Genomic DNA, 26,390 nt, shown 5'->3' on the forward strand with positions numbered 1-26,390 from the left:
CTCAGGCCTCCTATTCCAAGGTGCACCAAGAAAGCTGTCTGCCAAGGCAGGTGGGGGACCCACAAAGTCTTAGTACTATTTTCCAATCTCATTATCATAGTAGAGGCCTTGAAGAAGATCTGGGCCCCATTGCATTACCTGCTGCATAGAGCCAGTTGTTTCCCCAGCCATTGTGCAGTGTGGTGGGGAAACTGAGGCACAGAAACTTGCCCATTGATCCAGCTGGGATTAGAAGTTGCCTCTAAAGCTGGTGCACTATCCCCTGGTCCCCACTGCCCCCTTGAAGTCAGACTCTGCTTGTAGTGAGCTTTCTCTCAGCAGTGTCCTATTCATCTCATCTTCCCAGGGGGTACCCAAGGTGCTCCCTGGCTGACTTGACCTTCATATAAAAACTTCTTATGCCCCCAGGGGAGAATAATTCACAACTGGGGTGGGGGAGGCAGCAGAAGATGCAGGAGTGAGGGCAGAGTGCTTCAGCAAGGCTGTTTGCTGTACTTCTTCCCAGACCACCCCCGCCCCCCGCAGCCCCAAAGACTCTCCAGAGACCTGGAGCATGGGACCATAGCTGCCTCCCACTTTCCCACCACTGAATGGCTGGGACCTTGGGAAACTTCTCCCCTGGTTGTCTGCCTCACCCTTTACAAGCCCCCCACCAAGCATCCCTCCCACTATATTAACCCCACATTGGCTCTGAGCCTCTCCCCAAGGATCAGTTTGCCCTTCTAAGATAATTATCCAGGAAATGGCCCTCCCTGAATGTATTTTTCTTGCTGGCACCACAGCTGCAGCAGGCTGCTTCCCTGCTGGTGGGACCCATGCTGAGTCACCCTTTCCAGTCACCAGGCCGTGTGTGTGTGTGTGTGTGTGTGTGTGTGTGTGTTGATGACGGGGAGTGGGGAGGTTGGTGGGGTGTTACTTTGCATTTAAAGGGCAAAAATATGCACAAGTTCCTGTGTAATGGAAGAGGCCTAATCCATGCTGTGGACAGTCTCCCTAGCACTGTAAGATCTGTGCCTGCTCAATTCCTACCCCAGCACTGAAAAGCTCTCTGTGTTTCTGGTATTCAGCCCCTGGAAGTTCCATCAGCTCCTCTTGAGGGGCCTGTTTCTGAGACATAAACCTGGTGTGGGAGTCTGCTTGCTCACAGGTTCAGGCTTCCCTGGGGCTGCCCTATATGGCCCCAGCAGGATGCTTCTTGCGTGACTTGCATGCCTTCATCACAGAACACAGAGACCTGGGAACCTGAGCGTGGAATGCTGTATGGGGGGGTCACAGAGTTCCCCAGGGCTGCCTGTGATGCTGTACCAAAGATGTTTGCATGCTGTATGGGACAGATGTCTGCCATGTCAGAGAGATGCTATTTGACATGTGTGGTACAGGCTGCAAGGGCACTCACATGCCCTGAGCTTGCTTTTTTGGGGAGGATGTAATTATTTGCTGGCCCACAAGCTTTCTCTCTCCCACCTCCTCAGTCTACCTCCAGCTGCCCCACAATGCAGGGAGACACCCTGCCAATTGTGTTCACAGCCATGAGTGAGAGGAGGTGGGACCTGTCATGCATGGAGTTTATGGACCATGTTTTTGAAGCATCAAGTGCCTATGTGATTGGGTACAGGCAAGGCAATGTTCTATTAGCATTTATTTGTGTTTACCTAGAGATTATATAGAAGGAGTCCTGGATGCACCTTCTGAAGGCAAGAAATCAAAAGTCCAGGGGCAAGGGGAGGGTTTTCCAAATTGAGGCATGGCCAGAGCCTAGGTAGGGTTCAGGGGATGGGATACCTGGGTTCACATATTTACTCCCAGAAGGCTGAAGTGCTTGAATCTCTGCTTGGGCACGGGTGGTTCCCCAGCCCTGATCTGTCAGTCAGAGAGGAGTCATATGGCACAGTTGTCCAGGAAGGGCTTTGCAGGCACTGAGAAAGCTTTTGGTAAAGCTGGGCTTTGGCTCCAAACCTGAGAGCTAAAGCATCCCAGCTTTCAAATCTACATCCATGTTTTCCAAAGTACCACATAGTTTGTACCCAGGGCCTAGATTCAGACAGCTTTGAACTCTAGGGCAGCTTGAATTCCTGATTCACATGCATAAATGGGGGTTACCCCTTGTGGGCTGAATCTCTGGCACATCCTCCTCCTGGGATGCCCAGTGGGTTCACCTGCTATGAGCTCCTTTGTCTCCTCTGCAAGGACCGGGGAGGAGTCTTGGAACAAGAGCATCAATCTATGGTGTGAGTTTTCTGTGTGGTACAACTCCAGCTGAAAATAGCCAGCTCTAAAGGGAGGAAAGCAGTAATTCTGGAAGCAGCAGAGATAGGCTAATCCATTCTCTTCCTAGTCTTATGGAAACAGGCTCCTTCCTGAAGGAACAGGGTACATGAGGCAGCAGTAGGTATGTGTTCTAATCAGACACATGTATTTGGAGGTGATGTTTTTGAGGAGCAGAGAGAGCAGCAAGAAGAAGCATCCCCAGCCCTCACTTCCTCTCTTTAACCTGGCAGGACCTGCTCCCTTGCTCTTTACTGTATGCTGAATGGTTGTGCAGGGAGAGTGGATAGGTTAATTCTCTCAGGGGGATCAGATATGGTCTGGGTGCTGTTGCTGTTTTCAAGGGTGCATATTATTATGGTATTATATAAGCAGTGATCTGGGTCTTTGGTGTAATTACTTTTTTCCTGTTGCTGTGCAGTGAGCCGGTTCTCAAAATGCCTGGAGCTTGGGGTACTAACTACAGAGGAAGAAAAACAATAAAGTACTTACAAAACCCAAAACCAGGATCCCAGGATTGCAGAAATAAATATGAGAGAATGGGGAGGGGGAGGGAGACAAAGAAAAGAACAGGTGGGGGGAGAAAGATGTTTAAGAAAAGAGTTGGAATAAAAGGCAGAATTAATGAGACAGGGAGATGCAGGGAAGCTGTTCCAGTCACTAGAGTCATAATATATTGAATTACAGATTATCCCAAGCAAGTAGCATCCAGGAAAGAAAACTTTTACAGCTACTGATGCTTCCACTCAGCTTGAGTTACAGCTTTGTCTCCCTTGTTTACCATGGGATACGTAGTACTTGTAACTGTATATGGCATGGAGTCACCTAGTGGCTGATTGGCAGGCTGCAAACAAAGATTTTTGGAGGCAGAAGTTGCAGAGAAAGCCCTTGTGTCCAAAGAGAGGGATGAACAGAGAAGGGGTTGAAGCATAAAAGGGAAAGTGATTGCACTGCTTGGCTTCCACAAGAAGGTTGCAGCAATTTCCCGAAACTCAAGAGAGGCTTTGGAATGGAAGGACAGCTTTGTAGTTAAGTTCTTGTTGACAGGCTCAGTAGAATTTAGACTAAATTCCCAGAACTGAACAGAAGTTCAGGACCCATGTATTCAATTCCTATTTCCACTACAAGAAACTTTTTAATCCCTCTGTCCTTTATTTCCCCCACCAGCAGAGCAAGGATAATAATCCACTGATTTCTCCCCATTTTGTCTATGAGCCATGTGTGGTCAAGGATGTCTCTCTCTGCCTATACAGCTCCAGGCATAACGGGCCTCTGATCTCGTCTGAGGCCCGTAGGCGCCATCGTAGCACCAGTAATAACAGAGGAAAGAAATGTTAAAACAGCAGAGGTAGAAGATGGAGTGTCTTAGCACAAGTGGATAAGGACAGTGGGCTGCTGTCTGTAGGCTGCTGGAGTTGGAACAACATAGATGGACAAGGGCTGGAAAGCACAAGTCAATGTATCCATGCAGAATGCAAGTCTGCCTGTAGCGCGGAGGTTCAGCTGAGCAGAGTTGTGTGGGCTGAGGCACTGTGCCTGGCAGCCTCTCAGTGCCTTGCAGTGGGCACAGCCAGCTGGAACATGCTGCTTCCCAGCCTTGAGGGAGGCTGGACTAGGAGGAGTACTGGAGTTTGCCAGTGCACAGCCCTGGGGGTGTGCAATGCTCAGGTGCAGGGTGGGGTGCCAGCAGTAGGTGTGTCACCTTGGCAAGTCTCAAGGCCCTCATTATAGTTTCCTCCAGGAAATTAAGTCCCCTTTTCCCTTCTCCTTCTGTCCCCATGCCAGGCTCTTTTTCCTTTCCAGCCCTCCCCTCACAGCTGTTCTTTTTCCCCTCTCCATCACTCCCTGTCTCTTGCTGAACATCTCTCTCTCTCTCTGGTATGTCTATTGTTTCCCTGTGCCTGCTGCATCTTGGTCTCCCTCACTCCCTTCTACCATATCTCTGTCTTATTAAGAAGAACCCACAGCCCCTGGTTGCAGCTGACTGCAGTTTTGAACTCCAGGGAGACAGCTGTGTGTGTGTATGACTGAGCACTTCAGATTCAAACTTGGCTAGCAAAGATCGGCAGCATGTGTGTGTGTGTGTGTGCACGCCTCCCCATGTGCTCATACACAAGATAGGCCTGTTTTTTCACAATTGTATGTGCACACAAAATTGCATCTGCAATCATGGCTAGGTGTGAAAATTAATTATGGAACCATGCAACTGCTGTCATGGCAAGTAGGCCTTTTTGCACGGACAGTTGCATTGACAATCTACCGTGTCGGGCTTCAGGAGAGAGGAGATTTGCAAGGTGCCTTCCCAATGGCTAAGCTGGTGGGAATACAAACATGCTATGTTTGGCACAGAATGTGGCAGGCAGGGCCAGGCTAGGACAAGGAAAGCTTAGTTCAGCAGAGGTCTAATGGTATTTTGGCTGTAACTTTGCCAACGGTTCAAATTAAGGGAGGGAAGCAGGTAGCAGTACTTCTCTGGCTCTGCCCACAGGAAAAACAGCTCTGCCCATCTCCCTGTTGTCCGCTGTGGGATGGAGTCATTCTCATTCATCTGTCTGTCATATACCCTGTACTGCCAACAGATTCTCCTTTAACCTCAGCATGAGCAGCAGGAGAATCTGAGTTCTGAGCTCCCCATGAAGTTCAAAGTAACCTTGATGCTTAGCACAGAGGCACTACAAACTTTTAGGAAGCTATGGATTCATGGCAGATCCCCAGCTTTCTCATCTGTGCCTTCCATCCAACATCCTGAAAGGACTTTGAAAAGATTCATTAAGAGTCACAACCCATGCTAGGAAATTGGGGTGGACACTGCTGCTGCACAGGAGGGGAAACTGAGGCACAGAGAAGAAGAAGCAACTCACCCAAGGCCACACAGGAAATTAGTGTTACAGCCAAGAACACAGGAGTCTCAGCTGCACCAATTCCTCCTCCCTGCAGCAAGGTAGAGAAGAACTGTGGCAAGGGGAGAAGGGAGTACAGGGGGGCTGGTGCAATGAACCTGGTACCCACCTCCCCTTCCAAGACAACAACCCATTTGAGAAATAATGGTAGAGCACTACTAGTAGTGGTTCATTTTCTCTCCCCAGAGCCCAGCTTTAAGCACTTATTTAATGTCCCTGTCCCTACTTCCCCAGACACACACATCTTTGATTATCCCTGGTTGGTTGCATGGCCAAATGCTCTCCTCTTTAATTCCTGCTGTAACCAAAGCAAGGTGACGGATTAGGACATAATGATTCAGAGATGAGGTCATGAGCATGGCTGGGAAATCAGTGGAAAGGCAGCCAGCTCCTCCATGCTCCCGTCCCTGCTCTGCCTGCTTGTATTTTCCCATTTTTTATTGGGAGCACATTGGTAGGGCCAGGGGGCATCAGGGCAAGGGTGGGACAGAAGCATTTGGCCCCTTCTGTCTGCTCCTGCTTACCCTGTTTGACATCTCTTGGGCTAAAGGAGGCTCCAGGATCTTCCCGCCCCCATCCTTTCCTTCCCTGAACCCCATTCCTGGCTTGCTTGCAGCACAACTTCCCCTTGCGTTTGGGGGAGGGTGTGAGAAGTGCAGGCCCTGGCCAAAGGGAGAGGGAAGCCATTCGTACCCCAGAACACTGTTGACAGTCCTGCCTCTTAAAGGGCTGGTGGGACTGGCTGGGATCCCAGTTGACACTGGTGTAAATCTGGATTTAATGCTAGTGGGGTTTGCTCTGGATTTACACAGAGGCAAGTAGATAAGAACCTGATAAATAAGTAATCCCGGAGTGTGGAGCCTTGGGCTGTTGGCTCAGTAGGGACGTTCCCCATTAGCCCGTCTCACTGCTGCAGTTTGAAGATTGCTGTGACCTTTGCTGCAAGGAGGGAGATTTTGCTCCCAGTTGCCCTGGATAATCTGAGCAGTTGACTTCTTGCTGCAGGCACAGGGTAAATGCTGGCAGCACTAAGACCTGTGTCTTCCCCTTTCCCTCCTGCATGTTCCTGTGTTTTTGTGGACCACATCATCAGCCATTATCAATGGGTAATGAGCTTCTGGGGGCTATCCTGATTTTCAACAGCTAAGGATTTGACCCCTGTGGATAACTTGGCACTGAGTGTACAAGAAGAAGAGGGGAGAGGTGGGAGTTTAGCTGAAATGTTGGTAATCCAGGGATTACCCCAGCACAAGGTAATGGTCCATCTAATCTGTTTTCCTGTCTCTGCCCCTGGCTGCTGGAGGCTTCAAAGGAATCTGTAGCTCTCATCTCTCAGCAGTACAAGGCTTCTGGTTTTTGCTCTGATATCAGAGCAACAGTTACACTGAAATATTTTGCTAGGTCCCACACAGAGTTCCTCCCTCTTCGCACCCAAGGGCCATCTCTGGCACCATTATAAAGGGCTTGCAGCCCTTGTTGGTTTTATACTTGCTACCATTTCACCAATGCATTTATTTGTATTCATGTTCTGTCCTTCAGCTCAGCTGTTGACCTCCCCCCATATCCCACAGCAGGGAGTCCCAAGATTGGCTGCACATTGCATTTCCAGGTGAGGTAGGGGTGAGACAGGAGCTGCAATATGTCTCTCTTGTTCCATGCCCGGCTATGAGATAGCCCAGCTTCCAGCTGATGTGGCAAGATAATCAGTAGTGTGATCTATTGGCTACAGCACTGGCTGGGAGTCAGGAGAATAGGATTTTAGTCTCAGCTCTGCCACTAATCTACATGAGCTGCGAAAGTCACTTCACTGCTGTTTCCTCCCAGAGAGGCTAGAACACAAGTTAGGGCTCTTGTTACTGATCTGTAAGATACCTGCCTTGCTCCTGACTGCCTCAATATCCCCACCTGCAAAACAAGGCAGATGACAGGGTTTTAGAGGGTCCTAGGAGGCTTCCATCATCCGTACAGGTCCCAGGTGGAAGGCCCAGGGGATGAGTGATGCCTGGTCTGTTTTGCAAGGAAAGAGCTAGAAGAGCTTTGCACATAATGATTAGAGTGTTTTTTTTAAAGGAAGTGCGACAGATTTCACTGGATTTTGCTGAAGCAGGGAAAAGCTGCACATTAAATGGTTTTTAATAGAGTTTCTCCTCTATTCCTCTCTGCAGCTACCAGACCTAGGGTAGGCACTTTGGGAAAGCTACAAGACCATTTTTTTTCCTCCTGCCATTTAAAGGGATGTCGTTAAATATTTTGAACAACAGAGTCTCTTTTCAGCCTCTCTCTGCGGCATGTAATTTCTACAGCCCTCAGCTGTGCCTGGTGACAAGATACTGAGAGAGGAGGGTATTGACTGAGAAAGGAGGGGGTCAGGGCTGGAAAAGGAGGGTAAGCTGTATTGAGAGGAGCTCATGTTGGGGCTCGAGCTGGGATAGCAAAAGGTGTTAGGTTTGGGGTGCACCTGTAGAGAAAGGAAGAGGCAGATTGGAACTGGAGGGACTGCTACAGTTTAGAGCTGAGCACACAGAGATGCCTGATATGTAGGTGCTATGGCAATACCAAAGCTGCAGGAGGCCAGGATGGAAGTGCAAGGGCAGGGACAGGAGGACCAGCAGTGAGGACTGCAGCAAGCTGCCCAGCTATGGCCTCACAGAGATGACCACAGCACATTGGCCAGAGACAGGAGGTGCAGAGAGCCCAGGACTGGGCTGTTAGAAGTGGAGAGCAAAGCTGTGCATGGTAACTGGTGGGCAGCAGAGGGCACTACAGCGTTCAGGTCCCCTTTTATTGCACCTGAACTGAAGCCCAAGTCAAATGCAAGGATACTAGACAGCATACTACCCAGGGTCCCAGTTCCCAGAGCTGGTGGGGGGAAACTTAGGATGCATAGTCTGGCCTATCTGGGCCTTGGTACATGTTCTTTCCTGGCCCAGTGACCAGGACAGCAGTGTTCCACTGCAGCCACCATCCACGGGACGCTGCTCAGGGACCCAGGTGTCCCCTGGGCACAGCAACGGGATAATGGGAGAGCAAAACACAGACACTAGTATTATGTGGTGGTGCTGATGTGAACACCCAGCTTGGTGCCAGTCGGCCAGGCTTGAAGGGCCCTGAGTGGAGTGGGTCTGTCTGCTCAATCCAATATTAGCTACTGCCTTTGGCATACAAATCATTAGGCGAGGGAAGGGACTGGGAGGCAGGCAGGTGGAGAGAGAAGGGAAAAGCAGGTTAGAAAGACATCAGAGGGAAGGGAGAACTGTTAGTGCGGTGCCAGCCACTAAGACTAGGGACAGACATTACACCTAAAGCAATTTAAGTGATCAGGAACTGGTTTAAACCTGTAACAGAACATTTGTTCAGTGCACATAAACCAGTTTGAAAATGGCTGAAAGTGCTTTGAAATAAACCTGGTTGAATGTAGTATCAGACTTAACTGATTTGGGTCGAACCAGTTTATGTAATGTCTGTCCCAAACCCCTTCCTGGTTTAAGTTAAATCAGAGTCCTCCAGCATCCTGTCATCCTCTCTGGGCTGGGTGGGGCTCTCTGCTCCAGAGAGCTGGGCTGGCCCTTCCCTTTGCTCCCTGGCCAGACCTCCCTAGAGACTTGCAGGCCCAGCAGGTTCTGCTGGCTTCCCCATGTCCCCTCCCCCCTCTCACCACTTGCTGCTTAAGCAGAGATCCTTTTTTCCTCTCTTCAACAGCATGGACTGTAGCCAGCGTGTGGTATGCTAGCTAATGCTGTGTAAGGCAGATCAGACAATGTCCGTTTAGGGTTTTTTGAAGCAGCTCAGATGGTAATGTCCCTGCATTCCTTCCTTTGGAAAAATGCTGTTTAGGAAGAGCTTGTAATGGATGAGGCTTTGTTTTCTGATGGGGTGTTAAATGCTAATAACAGAGTTGATAAATGCTCTATTATCAATGGGGGGAGGGGGGACCCTTCCCTAATCACAGTGTCTTGCCAGGGCCTGGCCACACACCCCTCCACTCAGTAGGAAGGATGGGGAGGGAGGGCTGCTCTAGCGCCCCAGCTTCTAGCCTGAGCCACTGCAGGCATGTGCTTGCATTTCTGGGATGTCTGTCTGGTTACATAACTGATTTAGCCTGGCCAGGTTAGACTAACCTGTAAAGATTGAATCAATTCAAGCTCAGGCTTTTTAAATGTCTGTCCCTGTGTGAGGCAGCTCCCAGAGCCAGGACACCTCCTCAGAAACAGGAGAGCAGCATCTTCCCAGTCAAAATTAAGATATCTCCAGCTTCCAAAAGTGCAAACTAGCCGCCCTGACATAAGGCAGCTTCCAGCTGGGCCCTGGAAACTTATACAGAGAAAAACAATTAGGAAGCTGGCATCTGAAACGGCACCATCTCCCTCAGCAGGGCCAGGGATATTGTTCCTTTCCTGTGCTACGGGTCAGGCAGGTTTGTGTGCTGAGTCGCTGATTAATTATACCACATGCAGGGACAGATTATTCTAGCTGTTCCATGGAAAAGACTCTAGCTTCTCTTCATCAGCCCCCCTAAAGGGCTGCATAGCATTGCTATGGAAGAGCTGGCCACAGAGCCCAGGAGTCCTGAACCCCATTCCCCTGCTTTACCCACTAGATCACCTCTGCCAGGGAGGTGAGGACAGAATCCAGGAGTCCTGGCTCCCAACCCCACACTGTGCACCAGGAAACAACTGATGACGTCCACTCCAGGAAAAGCCACCATTTATATACAATCACTTTATACCATGCTGCAGCCCAGCTGTCAACAAACTGCTTGCACTGCAGCAACCCCCCCAATACTTGCCACAGAAACACAAGCAAAAAGGCTGGTAGGGAGATGCATCATCTGGAACATTTGCGATCAGCAGTTTTAGATGACTCTCCTCGGATTTCTTGGCAGAAGAGCTACGTGGCCCACGCTCCTGTCTGTCAGGGTTTTCAGCTGCCTGGGGCTGAAGAAGGAGTGTCTGGAGAAGATGCTAAGCCTAGTGATTAGAGCAGGAAGTTAGGCTTTCTGTTCCTAGGCCTCAGGTAGACAGTGCAACAAAAGGGATGGGGAGGTATTAGGATTCCTAGATTGTGTCTTCGGCTCTCAAAGGGAGCATGAGCTATTGGTTAAAGCAGGGGATCAGGAGTCAGGATGTCCAGGTCTAGTCCCCACAAGACTGTGAGCAGAAGCAAGTCACTGTACCTCTTTGGGACTCTTGTTTTCCCATTTGTAATAATGGCAGTGGGTCTATCACCTTCCCCCAGGCACTTCAAGGCTTAGTTCATTTCCTGAAACCTGTGAGCAAAAGGAACCCTCTAATTCCCACTTCATAATGATGCTTCATTATCCTCCTCATGGTTGCCCTCCTGACATCCTTATTGATTTGTGGCCTGTGCATGGGGCTGTGAGCCAACACCCAGGTTGTAAACCCACCTTGACACTAGTTCTTCTCTCCCATCCTCACAGAAAGGATGCTAGTACTTGTCTGTGAAGGGTGGGATATGGGATTGCAAGGGACAGTCAAACCCCCTAAGCACTGAAGAGAGTAGTGTTCATAGTTTTATAGGCCAGAGGGGATCATCTCACCTGCCTCCCATATCTCACATCCCAAAGTTTCAGCCAGTCAGCCCTGCTTTGAGGGCTGTAACTTGCATTTGGCTAAATCATCCTCCAGAAAGGCACTCAGTCTTGCTCCAAAGACATTGAGGGCTGAAGAATCCTCCATTTTCCTCAGTGTTTGTCCCAGTTGTGAATCTCCCTCACTGAGAAAGCTGGGTGGGGTGGACATTTGTCTGACTTCAGCTTTCAGACACTAGTTCTTGCCCTGAACCATTCAAGAGCCCTATAGCACACTGTTGTTTTCTCTCCAGGCAAGTGCTTATCTGCTCTCACAAAGTCACTTCTCCATCTTCTTTCTTACAAGCTAAGCAGGTGGCATATGTTTACGACTGCAACTGCAAGGCATTTATTTACTCTGCTCCTTGGATCATTTTCATGACTCTTTTTGGCATCCTCTCCATTTTTTCAGCATCCTGGTTTAGAATCCTGTGACTCTGCCCTATCAGTCTGATCAATCCTGTATATAGTCACCTCCTTACTTCTGATTTCCCTGCATATACCACCAGGGGTCATGTTGGCCCTTTTTACCACAGGGTTGCCTTGGGATCTCCTGTTGGTTTTGAGATATGGGCGTGGATTTTGCACATTAAGGACCAATTTCTATCATAGCTACAGATCCCAAAGCTAATTGTTCCCTCTTTTCCTTCTTCTGTGGCTGCAGGAAGATAATCACAGCTACTATGTGTCACGAATTCATGGGCCAGGCGAGGCATGTATCAAGGAATTCTGGGTGAACATGGCAGAAGCCAACCGAAGCCAAGTGAAAATCCATGGCATCCTCTCCAACACACACAGGCAGGCCTCGGTGAGCATTCCCCACCCCTTCACAAAGCTATGCCATCCCTTCCTGGGGCATCAGCTGTTGTGCCATGGCAGTGACCTGTGCATATTTCCCCAGTAACTTCTTTCCTTGAAAGGATTTCCAAACCCAGGGCACTAGCGCCTTGGCCAGAGTAGGGATGCTCTCTCCCTGTGATTCCAAGGCCACCACAGAGGAAGAGACTCAAGCTAGAAATGAGCTTTGCTTTCCACAGACACATGCTCCACATTCAGGTTCACTTCTCATGGGCATGAGGCATCAGTAGAGAGACCAGCACAGCGCAGGCCCATTCCTAAGCCTAAGACATGTCCAACAGGCAAGAGGGGTTAAGACACCCTGGGAAATGATGTAGCTGGCATCCCAGCCAGCTACCTTGGACTCCCCAGCCCAAACAGCAATACACCCACATACAGCTAAGGCTCCAACACTTATTCAGAGCTGGGCTTGAACTCATGCCTCTAGAGTCTGAGCAAGAGGTATATGTGTTTGGGCACTGCACCCCAGGAAGCCTATTCCAGCTGGACTCTAGGGAAGGGCTGAGCCTGGAGCTACTCCAAGAGGTCAAGACATTGCAGGTGGTCACAGATATTGCCAGCAGGTTGCTGCCGAAGGAGAAGGCACTGCCTTCAAGTACCCCTGTGTTCCCCCTCTGCTTTTATCCATCTGGGCAGCACTGCTTTTCCCTATCCCGCCCGCCTCCTACCTATCAACCTGGTCAGAGCCTCAAACAGAAGCATAGTCAATGCGATGCTTCCTAACATGGCCTCTCTCCTGTCCCCACCTGTCTCCTGCAGAGAGTCATCCTGTCCTTTGACTTCCCCTTCTACGGCCACCACCTGCGGCAGATCACCATAGCAACAGGAGGTGAGTGAGACCTGAGCCTTGCAAGAGGAATTTGGATGGGGGTTGCCCACTGTCCCTGGGGAAGCTGGCAGTGGTGACTGGAGGGGCAGTGTAGCCTAGCAGGCCGGGTGTCTATCTTCCCCTTCTACATCTTAATCTAGCTCTTCCAGGAGGTGATAACAGGGAATCTATTCCATCTGGTCCAGGAATCCAGTCCATCCAGTGCCTCCATTTCCGCAACTCTAAAGGGGCAAGCATCTGCCCGAGAGAGCACTGTGAGGACTAGCCCACCAGCTGTAATCAGTGCTGAATGGTAGCACGATGCAGGAGCCAAAGCCAGAACCCAGGGTCCAAACTGCCTGACACTCCAGGCGTTCAGCTCAGGCCCAGTTCTAGTTGGGATGGGAGTGCGCAACCGGTTGAAGACACAGGCATGAGGGGGATCTGCAAGAGGATGGTGTCTTGTGGGCAGTGGGGTGAGAGTGAGAGGAGGGGGGCATAAATTACTTTCCCTTGCTCCCATCTCAGGTTTCATCTTCATGGGGGATGTTATCCATCGGATGCTCACAGCCACACAGTACATTGCGCCCCTGATGGCCAACTTTAACCCCAGCTACTCCCGCAACTCCACCGTCATGTACTTTGACAATGGTGAGCTGACCCCTAGCCCTGCCATAGCCCAACAAGCTGCCTTGCTGCTATGTGCGAACACAGGCCCTGGGTACACTCCTGAGACATATATTTGTGTTTGTGTACAATGTGCTGTCCCTTACACATGGATCTCTGTGTGGGACATGTGTCTATGTGAACATGTGATATATATGTCCCTGTGCATGTGTGATGTGTGTCCCTGCAGGTTCATGACTGGAGGTTTAATAACTGAGCTGGCATTTCTGATGCTGCTGGGTAAACCTGGGAAAGCTTTGATGAGCACCAAAATTGGAGATGTTTATTCAGAGACCCTCCTTGGGTCTGCTGCTGAATGTGGGCTGGGGAGAAGGAGGATCTGGCGTGCCTTGTGTGACAGGTTTTTGGTTATAGCCATGTTGGTCTAAGGACATAGGTAGGTAGGCAAGGTTCTTTGGGTAGATGTGATATCTTTTATTAGACCAACTGAGTACTTGGAAAAATGTTCTTTGCAAGAAGAGTGCTTGTACCCAAAAGTTTGGGAAAAAAACCATTTTTCCAACTACTCAGTTGGTCTAATAAAATATATCATATCTACCCAAAGAACCTTCCCTACCTTGTGTGGGTAGGCAAGAGGAAGGAGTCACTTCAGCTGTGGGAGCTGTTGAGGGGGGAAGTGAAAGTAAACAGGGAAAATTGAAACCAGGATCTGCCCCATCTCAAAATAATCAAGGGACTTCCAGCTAGTCTTGGTCACCGCTAAATGAATTGCGCTTGGACCTTCAAGCACATAGAGCATTGCAAGTCTATCCATGTGGGGGAAAGCAGCCAATGTCTGGGGTCTGTTGCTGGAGCCAGTGGGTGGATGGTTCTGAGGCAATCAGATCCAGTGTGTGAGCAGTGTGACAGTGGGGTGTGGCATTTTGCAGCTGGTGACTAGGAGGTGTGCGTGTGGTGGTTGTTGCTACATGGGTAAAGTGTATGCAGTTGTGAAATGGTTGTCATGGCTAGTGCATTGGGCCTGCAGGGAATGGCCATTACAGGTGGTGCCTGGGAAGTGAAACTGATGTGACCCCACCTGACATGACCCCACCGCTAGCCTTGGTGGTGTCTCCTTTCTTCTGCAGGGACGGTGTTTGTCGTTCAGTGGGATAAGGTATATCTTCAGGGAAAGGAAGACATTGGCAGTTTCACCTTCCAGGCTGCTCTGCACAGTGATGGGAGAATTGTCTTCAGTTACAAGGAGGTGAGTGAACCTCTCTCCTGGGGGTGTGATCTTTGTGGGGTGATGCAGCACTCCTAAGCAGATAGGACAGGACAAGAAACAGGGACTGATAAACAGGACAGAAACCCATTATGTATCCCAGACAGGGTTGCCAACTCTTCCAGATTGGCTGGGAGTCTACCAGAGTCACCATCAATCTCCCGGTGACTACTGAAAGCAATCTGGGAGATTGTGATAGGATATTTTAAGAAAATAAATTCAATTAATGAGATTATATCATGTTGGGAGAAAAAAATCTCCCAGAATAGCTTCAGTCAGAATGCCAGATGAGTGACCGTGGAGCCCCTGCTATCTTTCCTGATGACTCTCCATCTCTGTGGGGCAAGACACGTTGGCAAAGCATGCAGAAGGCTCTTCCTCCCTCGTCAGCATGGCAAGCTCTCCAAGAAAGAAAGAGTGGGTCTGTACAAATCACCCATTGGTGAGGATTTGGGACATGTCCCACCTAGGTCTGACCCCCAGTGGATATAGGTTGGGTACAGCCCAGCTGGGGAGCCTTAGATCTTAATTCAAGCTGTAGAGACCCTATCCTTATCTCTACTAGGGCCTGGCTTAGTCCCTGGTGTTGGCCAAGATGGTGTTGGACAGCATACATGCTCCACACAGACGCCCTGTAGCATCTCTACAGCCAGCTACGCTTGCTCTTCCCATTGTGGCTGATGGGCTTGGATCATCTCCAGGCAGGGATGGAGAACAGCAGGATACACAGGACCCAGGCTGGTACAAGACAGTGGTCCTTAATCTACTCCTGTGCTGTGGGAAAAACAGGAGGGGAGAGGCCCCCAGAGAATATCAGCTTGGTCATTCCAAGCTGTTTGACTCTGCTGGTGCCCACTGTACATGGCCCTTGGACACACAGACCATGAGGTTTCATGGGCTGTCGTCTCTCCCCATTCCAGATCCCTGTGTCTGTCCTGGCAATCAGCGCCACACAGCACCCTGTCAAAGCTGGGCTCTCTGATGCCTTCATGATCCTGAATCCCTCCCCTGATGTACCTGGTGAGTCCCCACCATGTGGGCTGCTTTGGCTGACTCTAGGGGAGGAAGGACGATGAACAATTTGGTAGCAAGGAGAATGGGATGCCTCACCCATCAGGGTTCCCATGGGCTCTATGCTCACTAGAAATGCGGCTACAGTGACAGCACTGCTGGAAAGAGAGGACTTCCCTCTTTCTTAAGCCAGGAAAACAGGACAGCTTTGCACTGCTTTTTGTGTGACCTTGATAAATCATTTGCTCTTTTTGTGGCTCAGTTCCCTGTATGTGAAATGGGGACAATGGCACTGACCTCATGGGGTGGGGCAGTGTTTCTGACACACAGTATATCACCTTATGTCCTGGTGACATGGGACAGATAAGTCAGATAAGTACCATCAATAGGTAGCTCTGTCTCTCTGTCTATTTGCCTTGGTCTCTTTCCTCTGGCTATGCTGGAATGCCCCTTTCAGAAGTTGAATTGGCAGTGGAAGCCTTGTTCTCTGAATACCCCATGGGCCAGGATAATCCTGGCCTAGGACACAATGTCTGCTTTGGAGACACTCAGCAGACAAAATGTTTTGCATTTCCTGCCTAGTGTATTTCAAAGTCATTTGTGGCAGCCAAGGCCTTGCTTCCCTGATGTCCAGCTGATAAGGACAGGGAAGGATAAGGAGTGGGGTGGGGTGCAGAGAGCACTGAAGAAAACAGGATAGGATGTGGATGGAAGAGACTGCAGGAACTCTAAACTGGGATGTCAGATGCCTAAGTCCCTTTGGCTCCTTGGACTTTCCTGCTGTAATTAATGTTAGGAACATTCTGTGGATCCAGCAGAGAGCAGAGCAAGGGTGGGTTTGGAGATCAGGCTGCAATCTCCAACATCTATAGTAAGCTCCCTCCTAAAGCTGCTTTGAAAAGCTAAAGCTAAGACTATGCATCCATCTTGCATGTGTATCAGAACGTTTACACTGCCTGCCTGTATAGCTGGAAGGTTGTCGGTGTTTGCTGCCTGTGTTTGTTGCTGTGAGCTGTATTGATGAGTTACGTATAATGATGTTACATGTATGCTCTGCATATGTGCTGTATGCATATCAGGCATCACAGGTGGGGCATTAGCTGCCTGCAGGTACTACCTCTGTGTGGTCATGTGAATTTCAGCTGGGCTGCATCTGTGTGATGGGTGCATGTGTACTCTCTGCCCCATTTCTCTTGTGCCTCATGCATGCTGTGCACCACATTACGTGTCAGCTGTGTGCTGCAGGCACGTCACACATATCGGTATGCTGCATCCCACATACTGGGCATATGTTGACTTTGGGTGCCATCAGGTGAACATGAGCTGGCAGTATGTGATGCCAATGCCACATGCCTATGTTGCAAGCATGTCATGTCATATGTCTCATCTGCTTGTCACATGTGGTGTGTGAGCTCCATGGACATGGAGTGCTTGTGAAAGAGGCTGTTGCATCCTGTCTCCTTCCTTGCCATAATGAAGATCCCAACCACACTCCCTTTCATCCCCAGTGTGACTGTGCAGCACCCGATGCGGTCACAGCTGCTTGTTATTTACGGACCTGCCATCTGGCCCTCATTTATTCCCGTTTACAACAGTTTGTATAAAACTTCAGCTGGCCTGAATCATGCTTCCTAGCCCTGCCTGCCGTTGGCCAGGTTTGCACTGCTTGCCCCACCTGTATGTCAGCCATGCCCACACCTATCAGAGACCTCAGGGCCAGGGATGTAGAGGGAAAAATGGGAGACCTGGAGAACCTGCAACAGAACCAGAGAAAGGGGGAGCAGGGAAGAAATGCAGCACTTTGTCCTGCTCATCCCAGGGCCCCCAAGGCCCCAAGCACTGAACCGATAATGAGTCTTACATATGTATACACCCACATTCCTTGGAGGTGAGTTCATATTAACTCCAGAGACACAAGCCCATAGATGTGAAAGGACTTGACCAATGTCACACAGGGAATCAGTGGCAGAGCCAGGGAAAGAACTCAGGAGTCCTGAATCATAGACCCCTCCTCACCCCTTGGTCATCTGACTGAATAAGGAGGAGGGAAGAGGCTGATGTGGGAAAACAGGGGTGGCCAGATAGCTGGGAGACTGGATTGGGTGCCTCCCTCAAATGTGAGCTCCATGAGTTGGGGAGGCTGAGAGGCTCCAGCCATGAGTCACCGACAAGCAATGTACTGCGCAGCTCATGTTTGTTTAGAACGACACAGAACTGGATCATGTCCATTTAAAAAGCATGTGATTGGGGAAGGGGCTGAGATTGCTCCCAAGCTCCTCCAAAGGAAAACATAGAGGAGGAAAAGATCCTACCCCCTCAACATCCCTTCTGTTTCCCCCCACAAGCCCTCCCCTCTCTTAGCACCTTACAAGCATCTGTGCATTGTTACATCTTGCAATGCTGAACCCAATGCTCAGTTAGCAATGCTAGCATTTCCGCTCCTCCCCATACAAACATACCCCTAGCTACCAGATTCAGGGACCACTCCTCTCCCAAGACTCCAGTCCTGCAGTTAGTGGCAGGCAGACCAATGCCCAGAAGAAGCCGAGTGCTGGTTCTTTAAGCTTTCCCACAACCCCAGTCAAACCCTGACAGGTTGTAGAGCAGAGAGCAGGCAGGGGGTGTGCAGCAGGCCCATGCCCTTGTCTAATGGGGCCTGTCACTGTTTCAGAGTCTCGCCGCAGGACAATCTACGAATACCACCGTGTGGAACTAGACACTGGCAAGATCACCAGCATGTCAGCTGTGGAGTTCTCCCCACTGCCTAGTGAGTGGCCTCTCTGCTTAGTGTCTAAGAGCATGTCTCCCTCTAGTGCTTTTGCCCAGCAGCTACAACAGTGCTCCTTGGAGCAAGAGGGTTACTGTTAGAGGCCTGTGTTTTGAGATATAGGCTAGGGACAGACATTACACATAAACCGGTTTAAGTGATCAGAAAGTGGTTTAAACCTTTAACAGAACAGATGTTCAGTGCATATAAACCAGTTTGAAAATGGCTGAAACTGGTTTGAGATAAACCTGGTTGAATATAGTATCAGACTTGACTGATTTGGCTCAAACCTGTTTATGCAATGTCTGTCGCAGACCCCTTCCTGGTTTAAGTTAAATCAGAGTCCCCCAGCATCCTGGCATGCTCTCTGGGCTGGGCGGGGCTCTCAGCTCCACAGCAGAGCTGGCCCCTCCCCTTTGCTCCCTGGCTGGACACAGGCTTGCAGGCACAGAACGGTCTGCTAGCTTCCCTGTGCTCCATTCTCCCCACCCCCTCACCACTCACTGCTTAAGCAGAGATCCCTTCCTCCTCTCTGCCACAGCATGGACCATAGCCAGCATGTGGTATGCTAGCTAATGCTAAGAGGTGACTGTGCATGTGTCTCTCTCCAATTTCACTGGGATAGGCAGACAGAATAGTGACTGCTTAGGGCTTTTGGAGCTAATCAATAGGTCAGCTGGTAAGCTATTTAAGAAGTTTGAAGTAATGTGAAGAGAGGCTATTGTTTTGCTAATCAGGTGATAAAGACTTATCACTGGCCCCCCTTTCCCCCCCACACCCCTTACTTGCCCGTCAGTATGGCAAAGCAGGGAGGGAGACTGAAAAGGTCCATACCATCAACAGATGCATGCACTATACATCCCCCTTGTCTCAGTGCTAACGCGGGGCTGGGGGCTGGCAACACTCCCGCTCCTTGAGCAGCCAGTGGGGAAAAGCCTGTGACCCTGCAGGCAGGTCTCCCTAATGAGAGAGTCCTTCCTGCCTGGGCTTGGCCATGTTCCCCTCGGCTCAGCTCCCTGCAGAAGGGAAGGGAGGGCTGCTCTAGCACCTGCCAGATTCTAGCTTGAGCCACTTCCAGCATGTGCCTGAATTTCCTCAGTGCAGAGAAAATGTCTGTCCAGTTTCAAACCAGTTCAGCCTGGTCAGGTTAGACTAACCTGCAAAGATTGAATCAATTCAGGCTCAGGCTTTTTGAATGTCTGTCCCTAGCCTAAAGGTTCCTGATTGGATCCCTGCCATGACTGCTGTCAGACATGGACACCATTTGCTGAACCAGCCCAGATTCAATCCCTCCCCATAGCAATTCCCAATTGCCCACCACCACACCTAAGAAGCATGGCTGTTTTGTAGCAGAACTGGGGAATTGGGATGAAGAGAAGTATCCTGATTTGTTTTGTTGTCCTGGAGTGAGTGAGAAGAGCAGGCACAATGCTAGCTTCCCATATGGTTTCATATGTAATACTGATTTACCCTAATCCAAAGCCAGTATCACTCTACTCTGACAGCACTCTTCATTCTAGATCCCCTGCCACTGCTGTTCTTCCAGTTGTAGTGGGCCCCCCACTACAGAAAGGATGTGGACAAATTGGAAAAAGTCCAGCAGAGGGCAACAAAAATGGGGTTGGCAGGGTGGGGCTGGGGGGCATAACTTATAAGGAAAGATGGAGGGAACTGGCCTTATTTAGTCTAGAGAAGAGAAGACTGAGAGGGGAGTTAAGAGCAGCCTTTAACTACCTGAAAGGAGGTTGAAAGGAGTATGGAGCTAAACTGTTCTCAGTGGTGGCAGATGACAGAACAAGGAGCAATGGTCTCAAGTTACAGCAGGGGAAGTTTAGTTTAGATATTAGGAAGAATTTTCTCACTAGGAGGGTAGTAAAACACTGGAACAGGTTACCCAGAGAGGTGGAGGAAGCTCCATCCTTGGAGATTTTTAAGGCCTGGCTTGACAAAGCCTTGGCTACAATTATCTAGTTGGGGATCTAGTTGGGGATGGTCCTGGTTTGAGCAGGGGGTTGGACTAGATGAGAGCCTGAGGTTCCTTCCAACCCTCATTTTCTATGATTCTGTGATTCCCATCATCCCGACCTGCAGCACCTCCTAGTATTCCAAACCCCAGTGACCCCATCCTTACCAGCTTGGTTGATGCACCTCAGTCTTGATTTCCAGGAATCCATCTGCTGTTTTAACCCTGACTCAGTTTTAACCCTGTTGTGCCCACCTGTGTTACTGGTATGACTGGGACAGATGTTCATAAGAGCTGAGACCAAGCACGTGCACACACACTTACATGTGCGCGCGCACACACTCTTCCATGAAGCTAGCCACTTCTGAACACTGATTTATAGGCCTGGGCGAAGCAACTAGTATTCAATTTGGATTTGGCTGATTTGGGGGACAGTGATTCATTTCAGTGATTCAGATCACTGTCCTGATTTAATTCAGCCGAATCTGATTCGGAGATTCAGCAGTAGCCGAATCTCTGAATGAGTCAGGCCAGGCCCATCCCCCACCCCTCTCCCAGCCCAGCAATGGGTGCCCAGCCTGTCCCAGCTCCAAGACCTTGACGAAAGAAAAGCCCCAGCTCAGCAGGTGCTGCTGGGTAGGGGGTGGTCCCTGCTGTCCCCCACTGCCCCAAGCTGCCAAAGATTTGGAGAGCTTTGAATCAATTTGGACCTTTAAATTGGTCCTGTGATTCGATTTGGGTTCGAAGATCTGGCCACTGAATTGGGCTGAATCTCCTCCAAATCGAATCACTACCTGAAGCTTCACACAGCCCTACTGATTTATTCTAGGCTGGTTCACAACACCCTTTCAAAACTGTGTGGAAAGTGCTTCTTGATTCCATAACCCTCAGAGTCCCTGAGGACTCTGATGATATTCACAAAGGAAGCTTTTAAATAGATACATTTGGTGTACAGGATACCAAGGACACATACACATAAGGGAAAGCTATGATGCAGTATATAAATACAAGCCAAAGAGTAAATCTGTCCTGAGTATACCAAGGTTATGCATTAAATGGTCTCCCCTGTTTATTTTATGACACTCTTAATAACATGCAGGGTCACTGCAAAGCAGATCATAAATAAGGTTTCTGAAATTCTTTCTTTCTTTTTTACTTACTTTTCCCCTGGCAGCTGGAGCAGTTGAGAACACATCTTTACAGGAACTGAAGAGCTGTTGGGAAAATACTAGATTATCCCTGCTGGGGGTTTGAGCTCAAGTCTTATTTAGGTCACAAGTGGAATGGGTATTTCAGGGCTTTGCCTATATCTGGGAGGCCACTGTTCCATAATAACTATACATTCCAATGGAAGTGACAACAGCTGGAGACCAGAGCTGGACCACAAGCAGGAGGGAATGGGTATGGAGGTGAAGACTGAGGGGAATCTGATAAATGTGGGAACACTTGTGGTTAGAACAGCAGGGAAGGCAGTGTGGGTTGGGAAGGAGGGGCATTGGATAGGCTGTGAGCACAAAGAGCCCAGGGGTGCTAATGCCAAGACTGAAAGTTGGTAGTGATGGACATTGGAAAGGTTATGAGTGTCGGGAGCCCCAGGCTGGAGAAGCCGTAGGGGCTTCCAGTCAGCATTGAGTTATATCAAGCTCCAAAGAGAATAGGGAAAAGCAAGGGTAGCTATCACTCCAGTCTGACACCATTGGTAGGAATGTGTGAGGCCCAGAAGCAGATATATGCACAGTGCCAAAAGTGTGCCAGGGCCTTTGTCTTTCCAGACCAGTGTTAAGTCTCTAATCTGCCATGATATGCTGGCTGTGATTCTTGGGGGAGCTTTATTAAAAATTTGCACTAAATTGCAGCGATGACTGGGATGCCTTCTCACATTCTGGTAGAGAATGGATCCCACTCAGATAGCACAAATAAATGACTCCCCCCTACAAGAGCTTACTTCAAGCACAGCACAGGACTAGTCTATTGTAGATATTTTTTTCAGGACCTATGTACAAACCTTTTTATAGCAACTAAATGTCTGCCCCACTTCCCTTCTTCCTAATGAGAAATTCTCTGGGTTAAAACAGGAAGCAGCAAGGGCCTGGGTTTAGGATTATTCCAAGTTAATTTTGATGGAAACTCCCCTACTGAAATATTATCAGCCCATTCCTGTTAGGAAGGTGATAACGTGACTTCCAAATTCACTGCCCATAGATGGATGAGGGGTTCATCAGACAATGGTCTCCTTTAACCCAGGCTCCCCCATGTTGAATGCACTTTCCTTCATGTCCAATTTTGTCCAAATGCTAGTGCATTACTGGTACATTTATCTTCTTTCTCTTACAGCCTGTCTCCAGCACCAGAGCTGTGAAATGTGTGTGACCTCAGAGATGACTTTCAACTGCAGCTGGTGTCATGTCCTGCAGAGGTAGCTCAGATTGGGTTTCCTCTTTGATCCTCCTTGCACTCACCCTTCTGTAGCTGGAGGAGCAAGTTGCAACCTCAGGTCTAATCTCCACTGATATGTGTAATAGTGTTGTTACATTCACCTGTAACAGAAAAACCTTTCTAGAATTTGTACTGACTTACGTTAGGAAAATGTTCATGTCTTACACAGTGAAGAGGTGACTTGATCACAGTGTGCCTATCTGGGGAAGAGATTTCTGATAGCAGAGGGTTTTTAAATCTAGCAAAGGAAGAATGAGATACAGTAGTTGCATGCTGAAGATAGACCAAAAATAAGGTGCAAAATTTTGACAGCAAGTGTGATTAACCATTGGAACAACCTAACAAGGGAGGACTTATCATCACCTTAAGTCTTTAAATCAAAGTTGGATGTCTCTTTAAGGGAATGTTCTAGCTCAACCAAAAATTATGGTTTGATGAAGGAATCACTGAAGGAGTCTCAATGCATTACACAGGAGGTCAGACTAGATGATCAGAATGTACTTTTCTGGCCATAAAAATCTGTTAATCTCAGGATGTGTTTGTGCTAGAAATCCTGACCCATTTGATGTAGGGGGTTATGTGTGGCAGTATTGCAAATGACTGTCCTGCTAATGTGGTTGGGAACAACATAATTCAGTACAAAGTCCCAATGTGCTAAGCAGTTGTGACTCAGCTGAATTTAGTAGGGCCAGTGAGTGTTAGGTGCCTTTAGGAACAGCCGCCAGTGGGTGGGAAGCCCATGCAGCAGCAGTGATGGCAACGGGAGTAAGAGCAGCTGTTCCCAGTGTGTGAAGACCCCATGCAGCAACAGCTCCCAGTGTGAGGGGAGACTGTACCACAGTGGAATCAGGACCAGCCAAAGTCTTTTGAGCCTCTGGTAAGACTCCCCCACTTAGCACCCATTCCCCTAGTTCCATTGATGTGGAACTAGGCTCGACCCTGCTATACACATGGTGTGAGTAACTCCAGTTTCCCGAGAAGATAATATGGCCCCTCCATCATCTGAGGATTCCAGCCTTTTGGACTCCATCCAACCATCCCACCTTGAAGAAAGCCAGATCCTTCCTCCTGCATTCAGCTCATACACAGAAACAAGGAGCATGCCCAGCCTAATGAGGTTTCAATGTGACATGATTTATTTTAAGTTGGTGGCAAGGGAGAGGACCCAGTAACACAGATCCAGGGATTCTGAACGGTGACATCCATATGCAAGATGTCCATTGCTTCAAGGACATCATACCATCAGAATCCATTGCCTCTTTCCTTTCCCAACAGTGCCCTAAATTGGATGGGGTTGTATCTGTCTCCCTGGCAGAGAGATGCTAAAAGGGATATGGCTCCCAAGGAAGCTGGGTTCTGCCTCTTTACATCTGTTTTCTATCAGTTGTCCAGGTTCATGTCCTTTTTTCCCCTGAATGCAGCAGGGGAATGAAGCAGCTATATCTCCAGGCCTAAACCAGTCTTTATAAAGCAGTCAGCAAAAAGCCCTAACACACTAAGGCTACAAACAGATGTCACATTTGTCCAGGATAAACCATTTTATCCTCAAGCAAAGGGCAGTCATTCAAATGTCTATGTCCGTTGCAGGGGAAATTAAAAGAAAATTCACAGGGTAAGAAGTGCTAACAGTTTATCCCAGGACACCACAAAGTGCATCTGAACAGTTATCCCAGGACTGCATCATTGAATCAGTGGCAGCAAAGTGTCAGTGTATTCAGCTGCTTGCTAAGCCCTGCTTAGAGTGGTGATGTGTATAGATGCCAATACAGGATGTTTCTGTTCCAGGACAAACACAGGCATGTACAGCATGTCCAAGGACAAATGCAACAATGACTGTTCCTAGCTTCACTGAAGCAAGCGTGCAAGCAAGCATCACTCCTCGATTCATTGCTTCCCAGTAGGCCAAGTCCCACAGTCACAGGTCTTCCTTGCTAAAGGACAGTATCCTGGTTGGTAGCTTCAGATGATAAGATCTGCTGCTATTCTCATTAAGAGAAAAGTGTGCAAAAAGAATGTAGGTTTGACAGCAAAAACAAACCCCAAACCAAGGTGAATGGGGTCTGGAACCCTCGAGCTCATGGGAATTCTATTTCAATGCATTTCTAATTAATTTCACAGGCAAGTGTGATCTCCCAAACACCAGCTAATCGAAGTTTAGACTGTGACCTATCAGAGATTCTCAAACTGTGGTCCACAAGCTCCATTCAGGTGATCCGCAAAACAATTGTGGAACAATCAAGAATATCTGTACTTGTAAGACTACTGATATTAAAATATGAGTTGTATGGTTTGATTTGTAGAACAAAAAAATGTTTAAGTGGTCTGCCAGGTCCCTCAGCAATTTTCAAGTTGTCTGCGAAAAAAAAGTTTGAGAACCACTGATCTATATGTTATGATCTATATTACAGTAGCATCTTGAGACAAAGATCCATTATTTCCAGGGTCATAGACAAACAGATCCTGCCCTGAAGAGCAAACAGTCTAAATAGAAAAGACAGTAAAAGGGAAGGAAAAAAGAAGTACACATGGGAAAAACACATCAAGGAGGGTTTGGGGTGTCCCTAGTGCCCCCAGGGAAAATCTCCTGAGTACACCCCATCCACTCACTTCTGCTTGCACACACCACACCTGGAAACACAGTGGGGTAAAGCTGCTCATGGCCACTCTTGTGACTTGTCTCCTGTGTATTTTGGATAAGCTGTATCTGGTACTCCTGGAGTAGCTTCATCGCTGTATTTCTGGGGCTTTGGTGTGTACAAGTGGAAACAGATCAGTGGGACGTGCTTGGGAGTATTCTTCTCCAAGAGCTCTGGGGATTCAGGGTAGACATACTGGTAGGCTCCAAGTACCTAAGTAAATCAGCTGCCATCTCATTGGCTTCCAAAAGGAGCTGGCCTCCAGTGAAAATTCTTGCATCTTGCTGAAGTCCTATGTGAAGCTGGTAGCAGAACCAGTGACTGAATCCAGGTAGCCTGAATCAAAGTTTAGTGCATTAACCGGAGATTATTCTTCCTCTATAATGCCCTCTCACATGGCATTGATTACAACTTTGCCTTTTACCACACAAGCAACTTTTCAGTACAAGTGATCTTACAAATGCTTTAGGACCAGAGCTCCTGGGTCACCTCCTTCTTGAGGTGTTCCCTTTTATTAGCTGTACCCTTGGTTCACTTCTCATTTGTCTCCTAAGACCATCTTCAGATCAGAGTTCCACTCTATTCCTTCCTTTTCTGCAGAGATTTCCATAGCTGGTGTTTTCTTGGTGCTGTTCATTTTGTTTTGTGTCACTTCTTCTGTGCAGATGTTGCTGGAAAAAAAAGCACATGATGGAGTTCATGGCCTTTCCCTGGCATACAGTCCAGAGGACGGAAATTCATACTCCCTGTATATGTTATTTTCCTATTTCCCTGCCTTTTTATTTCCCTCAGAGGGTCAAAATCATCCCCTTTCTCCTTCATAAAGAGGAAAATCTGGGTCCTTCCAACACAGCTATGCTGGAATCTCCATGTCTGTGGAGACTCCCTTGTATCAGATCTTTCCAGTCTTCTGACATAGATTCACTTCTGATACAGAAGAATGCTGACAACTGCACTCCAATCATCTTCATGTTCAATCAACTACATGGTGTTTTTGCAATACCGTTTTTCCTTCCCATAACATTCGGTATGTTCTGAGTTTTTGCTCCTTTTCGATCAGGGAAATTTCCTGCTATTTATGAGAGCTTGGAAAAAATACCTTTCTAAATTCCCATATATGTTAACAAAGTATTTAAGATGTAATCTCTGGCTATAGGTAGAGGTTAATTTAACCACTTCAAAAGTGGACGGGGAGACTGCATCAGCTCTTATGCTCTAACTACTACCTCTGCTGCCTCCTATAATTATGCAAATGAGCTAAATCAGGG

The 26,390-nt window shown here is 48.6% G+C and overlaps 1 protein-coding gene across 1 annotated transcript in view; it reads left to right on the forward strand.

Moving 5' to 3' along the window:
* PLXDC1 (plexin domain containing 1) overlaps window positions 1-26,390 on the forward strand; it is a 54,709-nt gene that overhangs the window by 15,284 nt on the left and 13,035 nt on the right. Inside the window, exons 3-9 of the mRNA XM_090044556.1 lie at window positions 11,417-11,560; window positions 12,370-12,439; window positions 12,947-13,069; window positions 14,173-14,291; window positions 15,230-15,329; window positions 17,992-18,087; window positions 22,385-22,466. Of these exons, the coding sequence (XP_089900682.1) occupies window positions 11,417-11,560; window positions 12,370-12,439; window positions 12,947-13,069; window positions 14,173-14,291; window positions 15,230-15,329; window positions 17,992-18,087; window positions 22,385-22,466 (734 nt within the window). The remainder of the gene's footprint in view (window positions 1-11,416; window positions 11,561-12,369; window positions 12,440-12,946; window positions 13,070-14,172; window positions 14,292-15,229; window positions 15,330-17,991; window positions 18,088-22,384; window positions 22,467-26,390) is intronic.

The sequence above is a fragment of the Crocodylus siamensis genome, chromosome 4 (assembly GCF_052110815.1).
Source record: "Crocodylus siamensis isolate JL-2025a chromosome 4, ASM5211081v1, whole genome shotgun sequence".
NCBI classification, from domain to species: domain Eukaryota; kingdom Metazoa; phylum Chordata; order Crocodylia; family Crocodylidae; genus Crocodylus; species Crocodylus siamensis.